General features: G+C 39.2%; 1 protein-coding gene and 1 non-coding gene across 2 annotated transcripts; one reads left to right on the top strand and one right to left on the bottom strand.

The window, feature by feature from the left end:
• The first annotated feature begins 3,731 nt into the window (after window positions 1-3,731).
• On the top strand, window positions 3,732-10,608 carry LOC141642552 (5'-adenylylsulfate reductase 1, chloroplastic-like). The gene is made up of 5 exons (XM_074451392.1): window positions 3,732-3,979; window positions 4,095-4,259; window positions 4,368-4,503; window positions 8,895-9,690; window positions 9,923-10,608. The coding sequence occupies exons 1-5, from the start codon at window positions 3,910-3,912 to the stop codon at window positions 10,151-10,153; spliced, it is 1,398 nt and encodes a 465-aa protein (XP_074307493.1). The 5' UTR covers window positions 3,732-3,909; the 3' UTR covers window positions 10,154-10,608.
• A 917-nt stretch (window positions 10,609-11,525) lies between these two features.
• TRNAR-UCG (transfer RNA arginine (anticodon UCG)) lies at window positions 11,526-11,599 on the bottom strand. Its single transcript has one exon. It is a non-coding gene; the product is annotated as a tRNA-Arg (tRNA).
• Window positions 11,600-13,338: the final 1,739 nt, after the last annotated feature.

Genomic DNA, 13,338 nt, shown 5'->3' with positions numbered 1-13,338 from the left:
TAAATCGTCTTTTATTTTATAAGACACTTCATGCATATTATATTTTTTTATATAAAGTAATTAAAAAAAATAAAAAAATTAATGATCTCAATGTTAATTACACATCAAATTTTATTTTTTTACGAAACATATTTATAAAATTAAAGAACATCTTGTTTTAGATATAACACACTTTAATTCTTTTTTAAACAAAGAACACTAGTGGCCTGTGGCTCTATGGGGGAAATGTTAATCTACATACAAGGTAGGTCCATGGTTCAAAAAAAGGCCTTTGGTAGGATTTCATCCCAGGGTTTTAGACTCAACTATAAAGCTCCTACCAACTCTGCTACCGCATCTCATATGCAAATATCCTACAGTTAATCATACATATTCTTAACTTCATGGTGGGCACTTGCCCACCCAGGCCTCCTAGATCCGCCCCTGACATACATAGAAGATTGATTTCCGTGAGTGTCGAACCATAAGTTCTATTTCTATACGTTTGTTTAGCAAACGTGAAATACCGAATACGGAGTATGTTTTAGTTAATAATTAGTCTTACTGTAGACGGATATTTTTGTCTATAGGAATGACGGGTCAAATATGCTTAAAGTGGTAATATTTTTGGGCCTCACCATGCAACTTATTACTCCCCCGGTCATTTGTTATCCTTTTCCATATTGGGGTGTCTCGGTGAGTTGTTGTCCTTTCTATTTCAAGAATGAATTTGATGAACAATTTGATCATTCACGTTCAATTTGTTCCACTTGTCATTTTGTGATTTGCCTATTACTTTCTCCTTAGTCTTTGTGCCAAAACCAAATGACAACAATTAACCGGAACGGAGGGAGTACTTGTTTTATGCTTAAAGCGGATGAATATTTGACATGTTTATAAGACTATAACTATAGACGGATACTCACGTTTATAACGAGCAGTTGTGTTTAGCTAAACGTATGGAGAAGTAACAACAACAAGTCTCTCTTGTGATGGACATATCCATCACAAGTTTGCAACGGATTAAGTAATACTTATGTGAGTAGATAAGACAAAACATATTGCTACTCTCAAAGCATTATTTTTGTCTTATTTACCCCACATGATTAATATTTAATCCGTCACAACTTGCAGTAACAAATAGACAGAAGTATAACTCGACACTGAGTAACACCAATCATTTTGTAATTTCCATGGGAAGGACAAGAGAGTACAAAAAAAAGGGAAAGTTTGTGTATTGTTCGTGGCTAATAATACACTGAGCCAGTCAGCACAGCAGGCAGCAGCCCACCATCCAAATAATCTCACTCTCGTAAGAGTCATAACACTTCTGTAACAGTTATCAGCCACCCAAAAAAAGAAAGAAAAAAAAAAGCAGCAGATCAAAGAGGACTAAACGGGTAAACAAAAGAACACAAAATCTCACTTTAGACAGATATTATCCGTTTAAAGTTGTAGAGGGATCAAATATATGATCACTTAGTCACTTGCATAATAAGACAAACAACAAGTAAGATGGTGGGGTTACTTTTCATGTAAAAATGAGATTATTTGACCCGTCTACATCTTTAGACGGATATACCCGCCTACCATGAGACTCATTGATAAAAGAAAACACAATTTGGTAAAGGGTACTAGACTTCATACGTGATTTGAACCGTCCATTAAAGTATAGGATAGGAAAAAAATTAAGTTTGTCATAACTCATAATCAAAGTAAACTCGATCAACTGCAAGTCCATGTTACTTAATTTGTCTCAAGTGGTCCAAACTAAATTTAATCTAAGATAACTTGTGCCTCAATGCGGAGTTTTTGATTGAAAATTAGGTTAATTTGGGCTAATAACACATAATTTAAAGCCTAACGATGACCTAATCGATCAAGTCCAAGCTGATAACTCGACATAACTTATGTTAACAAGTTTGAGATGACCAAAAACATTGAAGAATTCCTTCTATAATCCACATGTAATTAAGGGCTCGTTTGGTTGCCCAGCCCACCAATTTATGGGAATTTTAAAATCCCATGAATTGTGATTTTGGGAGATTGTTTGGTTACCCCCATATTTTATAAAATGGGGGAGTTTCAAATTGATGGGGCATATTCTGCACCGCTGACCAAGTCAACATATTGAACAAGGTCAAAGATATCCACAGCAAGTCAACGACTTAGACAAATTTACTGGCCGTCCCACCCATCGGCTGTAGCCTGGGTCTCGGCGTGACAACTCACCAAATGGGACACATACCCGCGTACTCATATCCAAGACCCCTCGACGGTGAGTCAACATGGCCCGCCGGCCTACCATAGGTCCCTCGGCCGAGGGGTAGATCAGTCTTTCCACCTGCTAGCCATTTGGCCACTTGGCCACTACGTGACAAAAGGTGAAAGCCTATAAATACTCCTCAACCTTCATTGAGGAAAGGATCCCACAACTAAACCTAAACACACTATTCATCTGGTAATATCTTCCTTATCTCTCTACAATACATATCTAGCCAAGTAACACAACTTAATTCTTTAAGTTTACTGACTTGAGCGTCGGAGTGAGTACGCTTGGCACAAAGCCAAACCCTCAGTTCGTTCATTGTTGCAGGAGAGGCCGAGAGGAACGATAAAGACAAGAAGGGTTCAACTCAAGACATTATTCTACAAGCCACGGGTGGTAACGATACTTGCTCTGGAATTACACCCGGAACACAAATTCCATAGGAGTTTTCAACTCCTACATGGAAGAATTAAACTACCTACCCCCTTCATGGTCATTGGAAACTCCTAGGAAATAAACTCCAGTATGAACAACCAAACATATTATTGCAATTCATGTGAATTTCGATGTAGGAGTTTAAATCACGTGCATTGCAGATTAACACATCAATTCAATTCCGGTATGAACCAAATGAGGCCTAAGTGTCCCATATTAATAAAATAGGGAAGAAGTTACCACTTTATAAGGCAAGAGACTACTCCTCTATTTTTAATTGATTTTACAGTGAAACCTCGTTGTCTTATGAATCGGACACCATTTTGACGCAACCTGAACCCATCATGATTTAATAAACATCTAACAACAAATAGGTTCTCTTTGATTAAACAAGGTCTAATTAGCACAGTTTTATATTTAAAAGAAAAATAGATCAACTTTATAATAGTCAAAATATAAAATTTTGTTCTAAAGAAGTATATATCCTAAGTTCAAAATGGAATAAATGTGACATTTGGCCATTTACAATGAAATGGCACATGATAAAAGTTACCATAACAATAAATTTATATGTAACATTAGCTACAACGTTTTATCAAAACATGATAAACTTTTTAGTAAAAAAAAAATGGCACATTCTTCTCCGACATAAGGTTAAGACGAAAATAACCCTAAAATTGTGACAAATATGGGGTAGATAAGAGAAGTTTGTAACAGAGACCGTCGCAAGCTTGTAACGGATCAAATAATACTCATATGGGGTAGATAAGACAAAAACCGAGTGTCTAAAAAATAACAAACTGTTTTATCTTATCCACCCACATGTAGATAATACTTGATTCGTCGGAAACGATGATGTAAATAAAAACCAAGTACAACAAAAGCATAATAAAACCCGACCCAAATAACCCCACTTGTTGTTGAAAGAGCAGAGACCCAGAAAGCAGAATGAGTGGACACGTGACGATAGCGCTTAGGTAGCACAAGCCCGAAACGTTTTTCCCTTTCTGTTAATTCCTCTCAACACAATTACGTCCAGATTCAATGAACCTAGACGATCCCCTAATTCCTCCCTCCCCTTATTTATCCATCTCTTCTTCTCCCTCCCATTTCCAACACCCTTCCCCCCTAAAATATTCCACAATTTTCCCATTACGAAAAAAACATCAATCAATCAACACATTTATTCAGAATTAATCACTAAAACAACAATTACAGGTTCAACAATGGCAGCCATGGCAGTTTCATCATCTTCATCTTCCGCCATTTTATCTTCCTTTTCATCTGACCTCAAAGGTTAGCACCTACCTACCTTACCCCATTCACTTTACGGGCTTCGTTCCGTTTCCGTTTCATTTGATTGTTTACGTTTTTGAAAATGTGTATTTAATTGGGTTATATGTTTTTGTAGTGCAAAGTGTGGGCGTATTTCAGCCGTCCGATCGTGTTAATCATCACTACAATCATCTCAATTTGTCGACTAGACGCGCGTCAAAGGTCAAGGCTCTACGCGCCACTAAGTCACGTGTTGTACCACTCGCTGCGGCCTCGTCCACCCTCGTCGCTCCTAATACTGGTATGCTTGCATTCCGTCGACTTTCCCCTTTGTGTCCAATTCTCGACCTAATTTTAATACGGGGTAAGGCTGCGTATATCCGACTCTAATAATGTGGTGGAATAACAGAGCAAGAGGAAGTGATAATCGAAGAAGAACAAGTGGACTATGAGAAATTGGCTAAGGACCTTGAAAATGCATCTCCTCTTGAAATTATGGACAAGGCTCTTGCCAAATTCGGAAATGAAATCGCCATTGCTTTTAGGTATATAAATTAATTAATCAAATATTCATAATCTAGTAATTATGCCTAATTTTGTTTTGTGTGTATTTTTACATTGATAATTTGTTGTTATTCTTAATGTTAAGAGATCAATTTTGAAAGTTTATGTGATATGTTAATTATGTATTTGCCTGAAGAATGTGTCTTGATTCATAATCCAGCAATACCGTGTTAGTTGACCGATTTGTTGTATCTGCTAGATCCTGCAAATGATTATTTTAATTGACATATGTACATCTCCCTATAACTTGTCCAGATTCATCCATCAAAGGCTATTGAGACTGTAAAGTATGATCAAAAATAAACAGGGAGGAGTCCGAAATTGAATTTCGAAAACCATATGAAAGAAAATAATTTTTCAGTTCCGTGTACCAAGCACGCGGTGCTTGTTTCAAACCGTAAATAGCTTTGCTTAGTTTGCAAACGTGATTCGGATTATCAGTATTTGCGAACCCCGGAGGTTGTACCATATATACGGACTCAGTCAAAGTTCCTTGAAGAAAGGCATTATTAATGTCAATTTGACGCAAAGACCAACCACTGGAGACGGCAAGGGAGAGGATAAGTCGGATTGTGACGGGTTTTATAACGGGGCTGAAAGTTTCGGTATAGTCGAGGCCAGGTCTCTGATGGAACCCTTTGGCAACGAGACGGGCTTTGTGTTGCTTAAGGGAACCATCGGGATTATATTTAATACGGAAAACCCATTTACAGCCAATAATGTTATGGGCTTGATCTGGAGGGACAAGAGTCCACGTGCTATTGCGGAGGAGGGCATCGTACTCAGATTGCATAGCTGCTCGCCAGCGAGGGTCAACGAGAGCTTGTTTCACAGTGGTGGGAGTAACATAAGCAGTAGGGACAGAGGATAATTTCGCATATTTCGGGTTTGGTTTAATTATATTATTGGAGAGACGAGTGTTGTGATGGGAGGTAGAGGATGAAGGAATCGACGAGGATGGGGGAGGCTGATGAGTATCGGGGTTAGGGTTAGGGATGGCAGGGGAGGTGGTGGCGTTTGGAGTGGATTCAGTGTGGGTGGCAGAGGAGGTGGTAGGGTCTGGGTTGGGTTCGGAGTGGGTGGCAGTGGAGGGTGTAGCTGGGGAGATTGCGGGTTGAAGGACGGGAACAGAGAAAGAGCACCAGTCAGTGGGATTAATCAAGGAAGGAGTTGCAGAGACGTGGAGAAGAGCAGGATAGGGAAATTCAGTATCGAAGAAACGGACATGTCTAGATGTGTAGACCCGGGAGGTAAGCGGGTCGAGACACAAATAGGCACTTTGGGTTTGGGAATACCCAAGAAAGACACATTGAAGAGAGCGGGATTCGAGTTTGTGTCGGGTATACGGGCGAAGCCACGGAAAGCAAAGACAGCCGAAGCTATGGAGCTTATTAATGTTTGGTTCGGATTTAAATAGGATAGAGTATGGGGAATTATTTTGTAGGGTCGGTGTAGGCAATCTATTAATTAAATAAACTGCCGTGGAAAACGCATAAGGCCAGAACGAGGTGGGAAGTCGGGCGTGAGAGAGCAGCGAGAGACCCGTTTCAACAATGTGACGGTGTCGTCGCTCAGCAAAGCCATTGTGTTCAGGAGTATGCGGAGGAGAAGTGAGGAAATTTATACCATTAGTGAGGAGATGTTGTGTAAGTTTAATGAATTCACCTCCATTGTCGGAGTAAAATTGTCGGATTGATTTGTTGAAAAATTTTTCAACAATGGCTCGAAATTTAATAAAAGTGGATGCGGTGTCGGATTTTTGTTTTAACGGATAAATCCAAATGTAATGTGTAAAGTGATCGACGAAAATGACATAATATTTAAATGACTCGGGAGAAGTGACGGGAGATGTCCATAGGTCAGAGAATATTAAGTCAAGAGGGGCAGAGGATTGTAGTGTAGAAACAGAGAAAGGCAATTTGTGACTTTTATTGAGTTGACATGAAATACAATGATCAAAACTAGAAAGACGTAAATTAAACCTAGAATTAAAAAGCTGCATAATTTTATTGGAGGGATGTCCTAAGCGGTGATGCCACGAGGAGGAGTCGGAAGCTTTAGCCGTGTGTGCGTGAGGCGATGACGGAGTCCAAAAGTACATGCCGTCAATGAGATTGCCGTGAAGGAGGATTGAGCCCGTCTGAATGTCATGGAAAGAAAACGAGTCGATAAAAATTTAGCATAAGCGTTGTTATCACTAGCGAGAATTGAGAGACGGAAAATAATTTATGAGATATTTGCGGGACAACTAAAACGTTAGAAAAGGAAAGAGAGCGAGAAGAGCAGGAAAGAGAGAATGAACCAGTATGGGTTATGGAGAGAGGCGAGCCATCACCAATAAGAAGATCATCGGGTCCTTCATATGGGCTATGAAGGGACAGTATTGAGGTCATCCGTGATATGGTGAGAGGCGCCACCAACAACCCAAGAGCGAGGAGGCACGATGATTGGATTGGGTGGCGGTATTGGCTTGGGGACGGGGTCCTTTGTTTTGGCGGGTGGGAAAGACTACATTAGGGTACGATTTAAAGAAGCGGGCACGCAGAGGCGACGTGACCGACCTCATCACAGAAGTGGCATCTGCCGCGATAGGGTTTCGGGGTGTAGGAGGTGTTCGAATTGGGAGAGAAGGTACGGTTCGAATTTTGGTAGGTATTGTTGTTGTAGGCAGGTTTCGATGAGGAAGAATAGGAGCGATGTTGATTGTTGTTGGAGTATTGATAGCGAGATTGAGTGGCAGCATGGGCGGATGGTTGAAACGGTGTGGGAACGGATGGGGTCGTGGTGTGTTTGACACGGAGTTCATGTTGGATGAGCTTCTCGTGTAGAGCTTCAAATGAAATCGGGGTATCTCTAGCACGAACCGCTTCAATGACGGATCGATACTTATCTTGATCAAGGCCATTGAGGATTTTGTTGGTAATATCATCAATGTCCATAGGATGTTCGAGCTGAGCAAGGTCATCGGTACATGCTTTGACGGATGTCATGTACTCAGTAATGGACATAGTTTCGGTGTGAGATATGTTATCAAGGCGATCTTTAATTTGTAGTCGGTGACCACGGGATGAATTAGCGAAGGTCCGAGTAAGAGTAGACCAAGCTTCATGGGACGTATTGTCATTAACAATAAGTCCAGCGATAGGAGAAGACAAGGTACCCGTGAGGGCACCAAGAATTAGTTGGTCCTGACGGTACCAAGTGGAATGGGCGGGATTAGGTTCAATAGTGGGTTCGGTGGCAGGGGGGGTTGCGGCTACCTACCGTGATGGTTTTGGGTGGTTCAGGGTTCGTGCCATCAAGATAGGAAAAGAGTTGAAGGCCGTTCATAATGGCGCGGACTTGAAATCGCCATTGTCGAAAGGTCATAGTATCCTTAAGTTGAATACAGTTGGAGAGGGTGACAAGGGTGAGGGGCGAGTTTGGTTGTGCGGCATTGGCGAGTTGGAGATGATGATTGGCCATTGCGGAGGAAGGAAACTTGGGTGAGTGACGAATATACGAGACAAGGAAAGTCGGGGATTCGGGTTTTATGATCGTGAGGATCGAAGGCTTCGTGATACCATGTAAAGTATGAATAAAGTTTGTATTAAGTGAATGAAAGTAACGTACAAGATACATCAGTTTATATAGCAAAAGAGACCTATCTATCCTAAATAACAAGATGCTAGTTTAGAGGAACTACAAGCTAAAGATTAGGAGCTAATATTGACTACTAACAATATTGACAAGCTAAAGACTAGGAACTAACATTGACTATTAACAATATGAGAAAGAATAGGAAAGATTGTATGCAGGAGATTATGTATTCTTAACAGAGACTCTATCTTAACTTTCTTGAATGCGGCCATTTTTCACATGGGACCTTACTATCTTTAAACTTTCCTTTTGGCCTGAAAAATAAATTGAATTGAATTACTAATCAATGAAAATGAACCGAAATTAAGTCCAAAATGACATGGTCGTAGTTATTATTTTTTTTTGCTTATATTGTTTGTTTGGGAATGTGAAATATTTATTTTTGACTGAATGAGACGGAGGGAGTAATAATTAAAAATTCACAAAAACTTCAGAGAGACGGTCTCCCAGTAGCGTGACTGAGAGACCTCTCATATGATAGGGTGAAGGATCCACTGAATTTCTTTTTTTCGCTATTATGTCTCTTACTAAATTAGTGAAATACGGTCTCTTAGAGAGACCTACTGATTATTAATATTACGGTGTTAGTATTATTAGTGATTAGTGGTCGTTTGACTTCATGATCGTGATTATAGTATTGCATGTTATCCTGTATATCTGTTAAGTAATTAATTGTAATGTATGGTTACTGCCGTTAATCTTTGCTGATTATTCCTTTGGGCTTGATTTCCAGTGGTGCGGAAGATGTTGCTTTGATTGAGTACGCCAAATTAACTGGCAGACCATTTAGGGTCTTCAGCTTAGATACAGGAAGGCTAAACCCTGAGACATACCGTTTTTTTGATGAGGTGGAGAAGACCTATGGTATCCACATTGAGTATATGTTTCCCGACTCTGTAGAAGTTCAGGCATTAGTTAGAAACAAGGGTCTATTTTCTTTCTATGAAGATGGCCACCAGGAGTGCTGCCGTGTTAGGAAGGTGAGGCCGCTTAGGAGGGCGTTGAAAGGGTTGCGTGCTTGGATTACTGGTCAGAGGAAGGACCAGTCTCCTGGAACCCGGTCTGATGTTCCCGTTGTTCAAGTGGATCCCGTTTTTGAGGGCTTGGAAGGTGGGGCTGGTAGCCTAGTGAAGTGGAACCCGGTTGCAAATGTCGACGGTAAGGACATTTGGAACTTCCTTCGGGCAATGAATGTGCCTGTTAACTCCTTGCACGCTCAAGGGTATGTCTCGATTGGGTGTGAACCGTGCACAAGGGCAGTTCTTCCAGGACAACATGAGAGGGAAGGAAGGTGGTGGTGGGAAGATGCCAAGGCCAAGGAGTGTGGTCTCCACAAGGGTAATCTTAAGAATGAGGGTGAGGCACAGGTGAATGGAAATGCCCAAGCAAATGGTGAAGTTGCTGATATTTTCGAGTCGGAAAACTTGGTGAACTTGAGTAGGTCAGGGATTGAGAACTTGTTGAGATTGGAGGATAGGAGAGATCCATGGATCGTTGTCCTCTATGCTCCGTGGTGCCAATTTTGCCAGGTTTGTTACTTTTACATCATTCCTTCTTTCTGCAATTGTTTACTATCGAATAAAGCAAATATTTGCAATGAAGTTGTTTGATTATAAATAAGAGATATTCAAATTTGACCCAATTTTCATTTAGATGAGACATTTAGAAAGAATTTACTTGGGCTATTACTGTCGGGAGTTGGAGAAACTGAGATAATGTTGTTTTTGGGTGACTGATGATGTTTTTTTGTTGTTTCAACAGGGTATGGAAGCCTCATACCTAGAATTGGCTGATAAGTTTGCGGGAAGTGGCGTAAAGGTAGGAAAATTCAGGGCAGATGGCGACGAAAAGGCGTTCGCTAAGAACGAACTACAACTAGGAAGCTTCCCAACCATATTGTTCTTCCCTAAACACTCATCTCAACCCATCAAGTACCCTTCAGAGAAACGTGACGTCGACTCACTATCAGCTTTTGTCAACGCTCTCAGATGATCAACATACTGAGGTCTTACCTTTCATAGAGTTGTTACAGTCGGAGAATGAGATGGAAGATGGTGAATAGGAGTCAAGGGAAGGATTTGGACTGAACCAAAGTTCAGTTTCATCTCCTGAAAAAAGTCCATAGCAGATGGCATACATCTCTTGTTATAATTACTTTGTTCCTGGACTGTTACATGATGATTTGCTTACTTTGCAAGTCTGATATTTTATGTATATAGTTATGGGTCTCTTTTTTCTTTTCTTTTTTCTTTGGCGGGATTTTCCCATTTCTTTTTCCTGTTGGTGGGATTTGCAGAATGATGTAGAGTTGGTGAGAATGGTGTAACTTGTAGGTGAAAGTTTATTTGAAGCTGGTGAGTGTAAAGTTCAAAGCCTTGTGTTTCTGCAAATCACATTTTGGTGTATCAGAGTAATTCATCAATAAATATTCGAGTATTACTGTTTTACTTGCAAACACGGTAGTAGTAGTAAGATAGATTGGATTGGTTTCCTAGGTTTTGTTTCAATTTTTCTTAAAATTTATACTCACAGTCCGGAACTGAATTTATCATGAGTTGAAAAACTATACAAGTATAAATTCAATCATCACATGGATAATATTTCCTTCACATCCCGTATCTGGAGGCAGTTCGGTTTGAATTCACCAAATTTTTGGATTTTCTAAAGGTTGGATTTCAGGCTGTTGGAAACTTGGAATCAGGTTGGGTCTTCCCTCAGATGGGCCTTTTGGTCTGAAATAATAAAACGGGATTTTGTAACCATAGTTAAATGTGACCATTATTGAAAAACCAGTTACATTTAACTATAGAATGGTCACATATACCCGTCTGAAAAATAAGACGAAAAGTGTCCGTCTGAAACAAGAATTTGTGATTTCGTAGTAAAGCAAAGTGTACTTATTTTTCTACATTACAGGTCTCAGCAAAATAGCAGACTAACTGAACAAACCTAAATTTTTCGGAATCACGGAACTAGGTCGCGATTGAGATATGCATTAATACATACAGAGCAGCTTTGAATAATCTTTTTTTTTTTTTTTTTTTAGGAAGTGTAGCTTTGAATCTATAGAGAAAAAGGATTGGGTTTTTTTTGGGCGTGAATTGTAAAGGGAATATATTTATTAGTGGGGATTGACATAAAGGAATGGTGGAATGAAAATGGAACAAACTTTTACGGCAGTATAAACATTGATTGATTGAGGAAGGAATGTTAGAACTTGAAACAAGTTGCAACAATTTGTTCGTCGCATACTCGCATAATGATAAATGAATATGACAAGAAAACAACAAAGAAAACAGTCTCGCTAGCTGTATAATAATACTGTGGAATACGAAACTGAGAAAAACAAATTTTAAAAAGAAAATGACCACAGTGGGAGTCGAACCCACGACCTTCTGATCCGAAGTCAGACGCGCTAATCCACTGCGCTATGCGGTCACGATTGTACATTTTGTTCACTCTTATATATTATCAATTGGTCTCCCTTGTGATGGGTTACCATTTGTGGCGGATATTTTGTGAGATAAAATGGTAACAAAATGGGTTAGTGGAGAAAGGGGACCACATGAATAGTGTTGCAGAGAGAGAAAAAGTGGGTACATTGTGCGGTAAAGTGGTATCCGTCACAAGCTTGTGACGGATATGTCATGTCTTCAATGAGAATTTGTGATATATTATAGCTTAGATCATAATATTACCAAGATATGTGTGGAACAAAATTAGGAGGAAAGCTAAATATCTGTAGACATGGTAGCAAATTTGTGCGCTTTGCAATGTAAAATTAATTTATATACCAACCATGCCAATAATATAAGTTATTGTATATAAGTTGATAAGAACCGTTTTAACGCTATTTTTTTTAAATCGTCTTAGGCAAATATGGTAGCTCAAGAAGCTAGAAATGACTACTGGTTAGAACCTTAGAGGAAAATAATTGGTTAATTTGAAAGTGTTTTTCATAGTTATTATGACTAATTGTATTTATGATATTCTATTATAACATACTCCCTTTGTACCAGACCAATGATAACACTTACTCCCTCCACTTTTTTTTGTTCATCCCATTTCTTTTTACACGGATATTAAGAAAAGTTATTAAAGAATGAAAAAGTAATAAAGGAGTTGTAGGTGGGGTGAAAAGAATGATTAAATAATGAAAAAAGTAATAAAAGAGATGTAGGTGGGGTGAAAAGAATGATTAAATAATGAAAAAGGTAGTCCAAATAAGGAAGGAAGAGAAATGGGGTGAAAATAGATAATTTGCCAAAAAGGGGAAATGGGGTGAAAATAGGAAAGTGGAGGGAGTATTTAATAAGGCTATACCACACCAACTGTAACATTCTTTATTTGGCCCACAACATTACCAAATTATCTTTATACCCATTTGATATTTACATAAAATGTCACTACATACCTCACCTACCAACTCACAACTAAACCTACAATTACATACCCCACCTATTTTCTTCCCTCTTTACCCCTTCTTTTACACTCTTTTCTTAAAAATCTCATTTTTTTACCACGTTACCATTTATATAGTACGAAGGAAGTATATAAAAAGGGTCCTGATAAATTCGCGGGATAAACTACCTAATCCACATAATTTATAGTGATAGGACCAAGGAACCCCTAATATTTACCAAACCAATTGTGGGCTGCGAAACGTCGTCGACGTTTTGTAACGAATCGTCGACGTTTTTTAAAAAAAAGACCATCACTACCCTTGACACTTTAACTCTCTACCCAATTCTCTCCCAAATTCTCCCATATAACAAAATAATTAAAAAAATAAACAATACAACATACAACATTTCATGGCAAACGACGAACCATTGAAATCAATATCGAAATCAATTGCGGCCGACGAATCATCGAATTGTAATTTTTTTTTAACGTTTGAATCACACATTGCGTAGTATGAAATGAATATGAATCGTGTAAAATTGAATAGAAAGGCAACATTGAAACCCATTTAAGTACAAAATTAACGGTCAAAACGAAATTAAAATGTCCGAACCATAGACGGACGTTGAATTTCAAAGTCCGACCATGGCCAAGACGTTGAATTTCAACGTCCGAGTCCAGGTGAGACGTTGAAACCCAACATCCATTACCCTAACTGACGTTGGAATTCAACGTCCTCTTCCCTCCATGACAATGAATTCCAACGTCCCTCC

Source organism: Silene latifolia, chromosome 2 (genome assembly GCF_048544455.1).
Source record: "Silene latifolia isolate original U9 population chromosome 2, ASM4854445v1, whole genome shotgun sequence".
NCBI lineage: Eukaryota > Viridiplantae > Streptophyta > Magnoliopsida > Caryophyllales > Caryophyllaceae > Silene > Silene latifolia.
The sequence above is the reverse complement of the archived record's forward strand: the minus strand, read 5'-3'. Positions and strand labels throughout refer to the sequence as shown.

Coding starts and splice junctions, on each gene's coding strand:
- LOC141642552 (XM_074451392.1), top strand. CDS start 3,910: ATGGCAGCCATGGCAGTTTCATCATCTTCATCTTCCGCCATTTTATCT. Junction 4,260..4,367: donor CCTCGTCGCTCCTAATACTG/GTATGCTTGCAT, acceptor GTGGAATAACAG/AGCAAGAGGAAGTGATAATC. Junction 4,504..8,894: donor GAAATCGCCATTGCTTTTAG/GTATATAAATTA, acceptor CTTGATTTCCAG/TGGTGCGGAAGATGTTGCTT.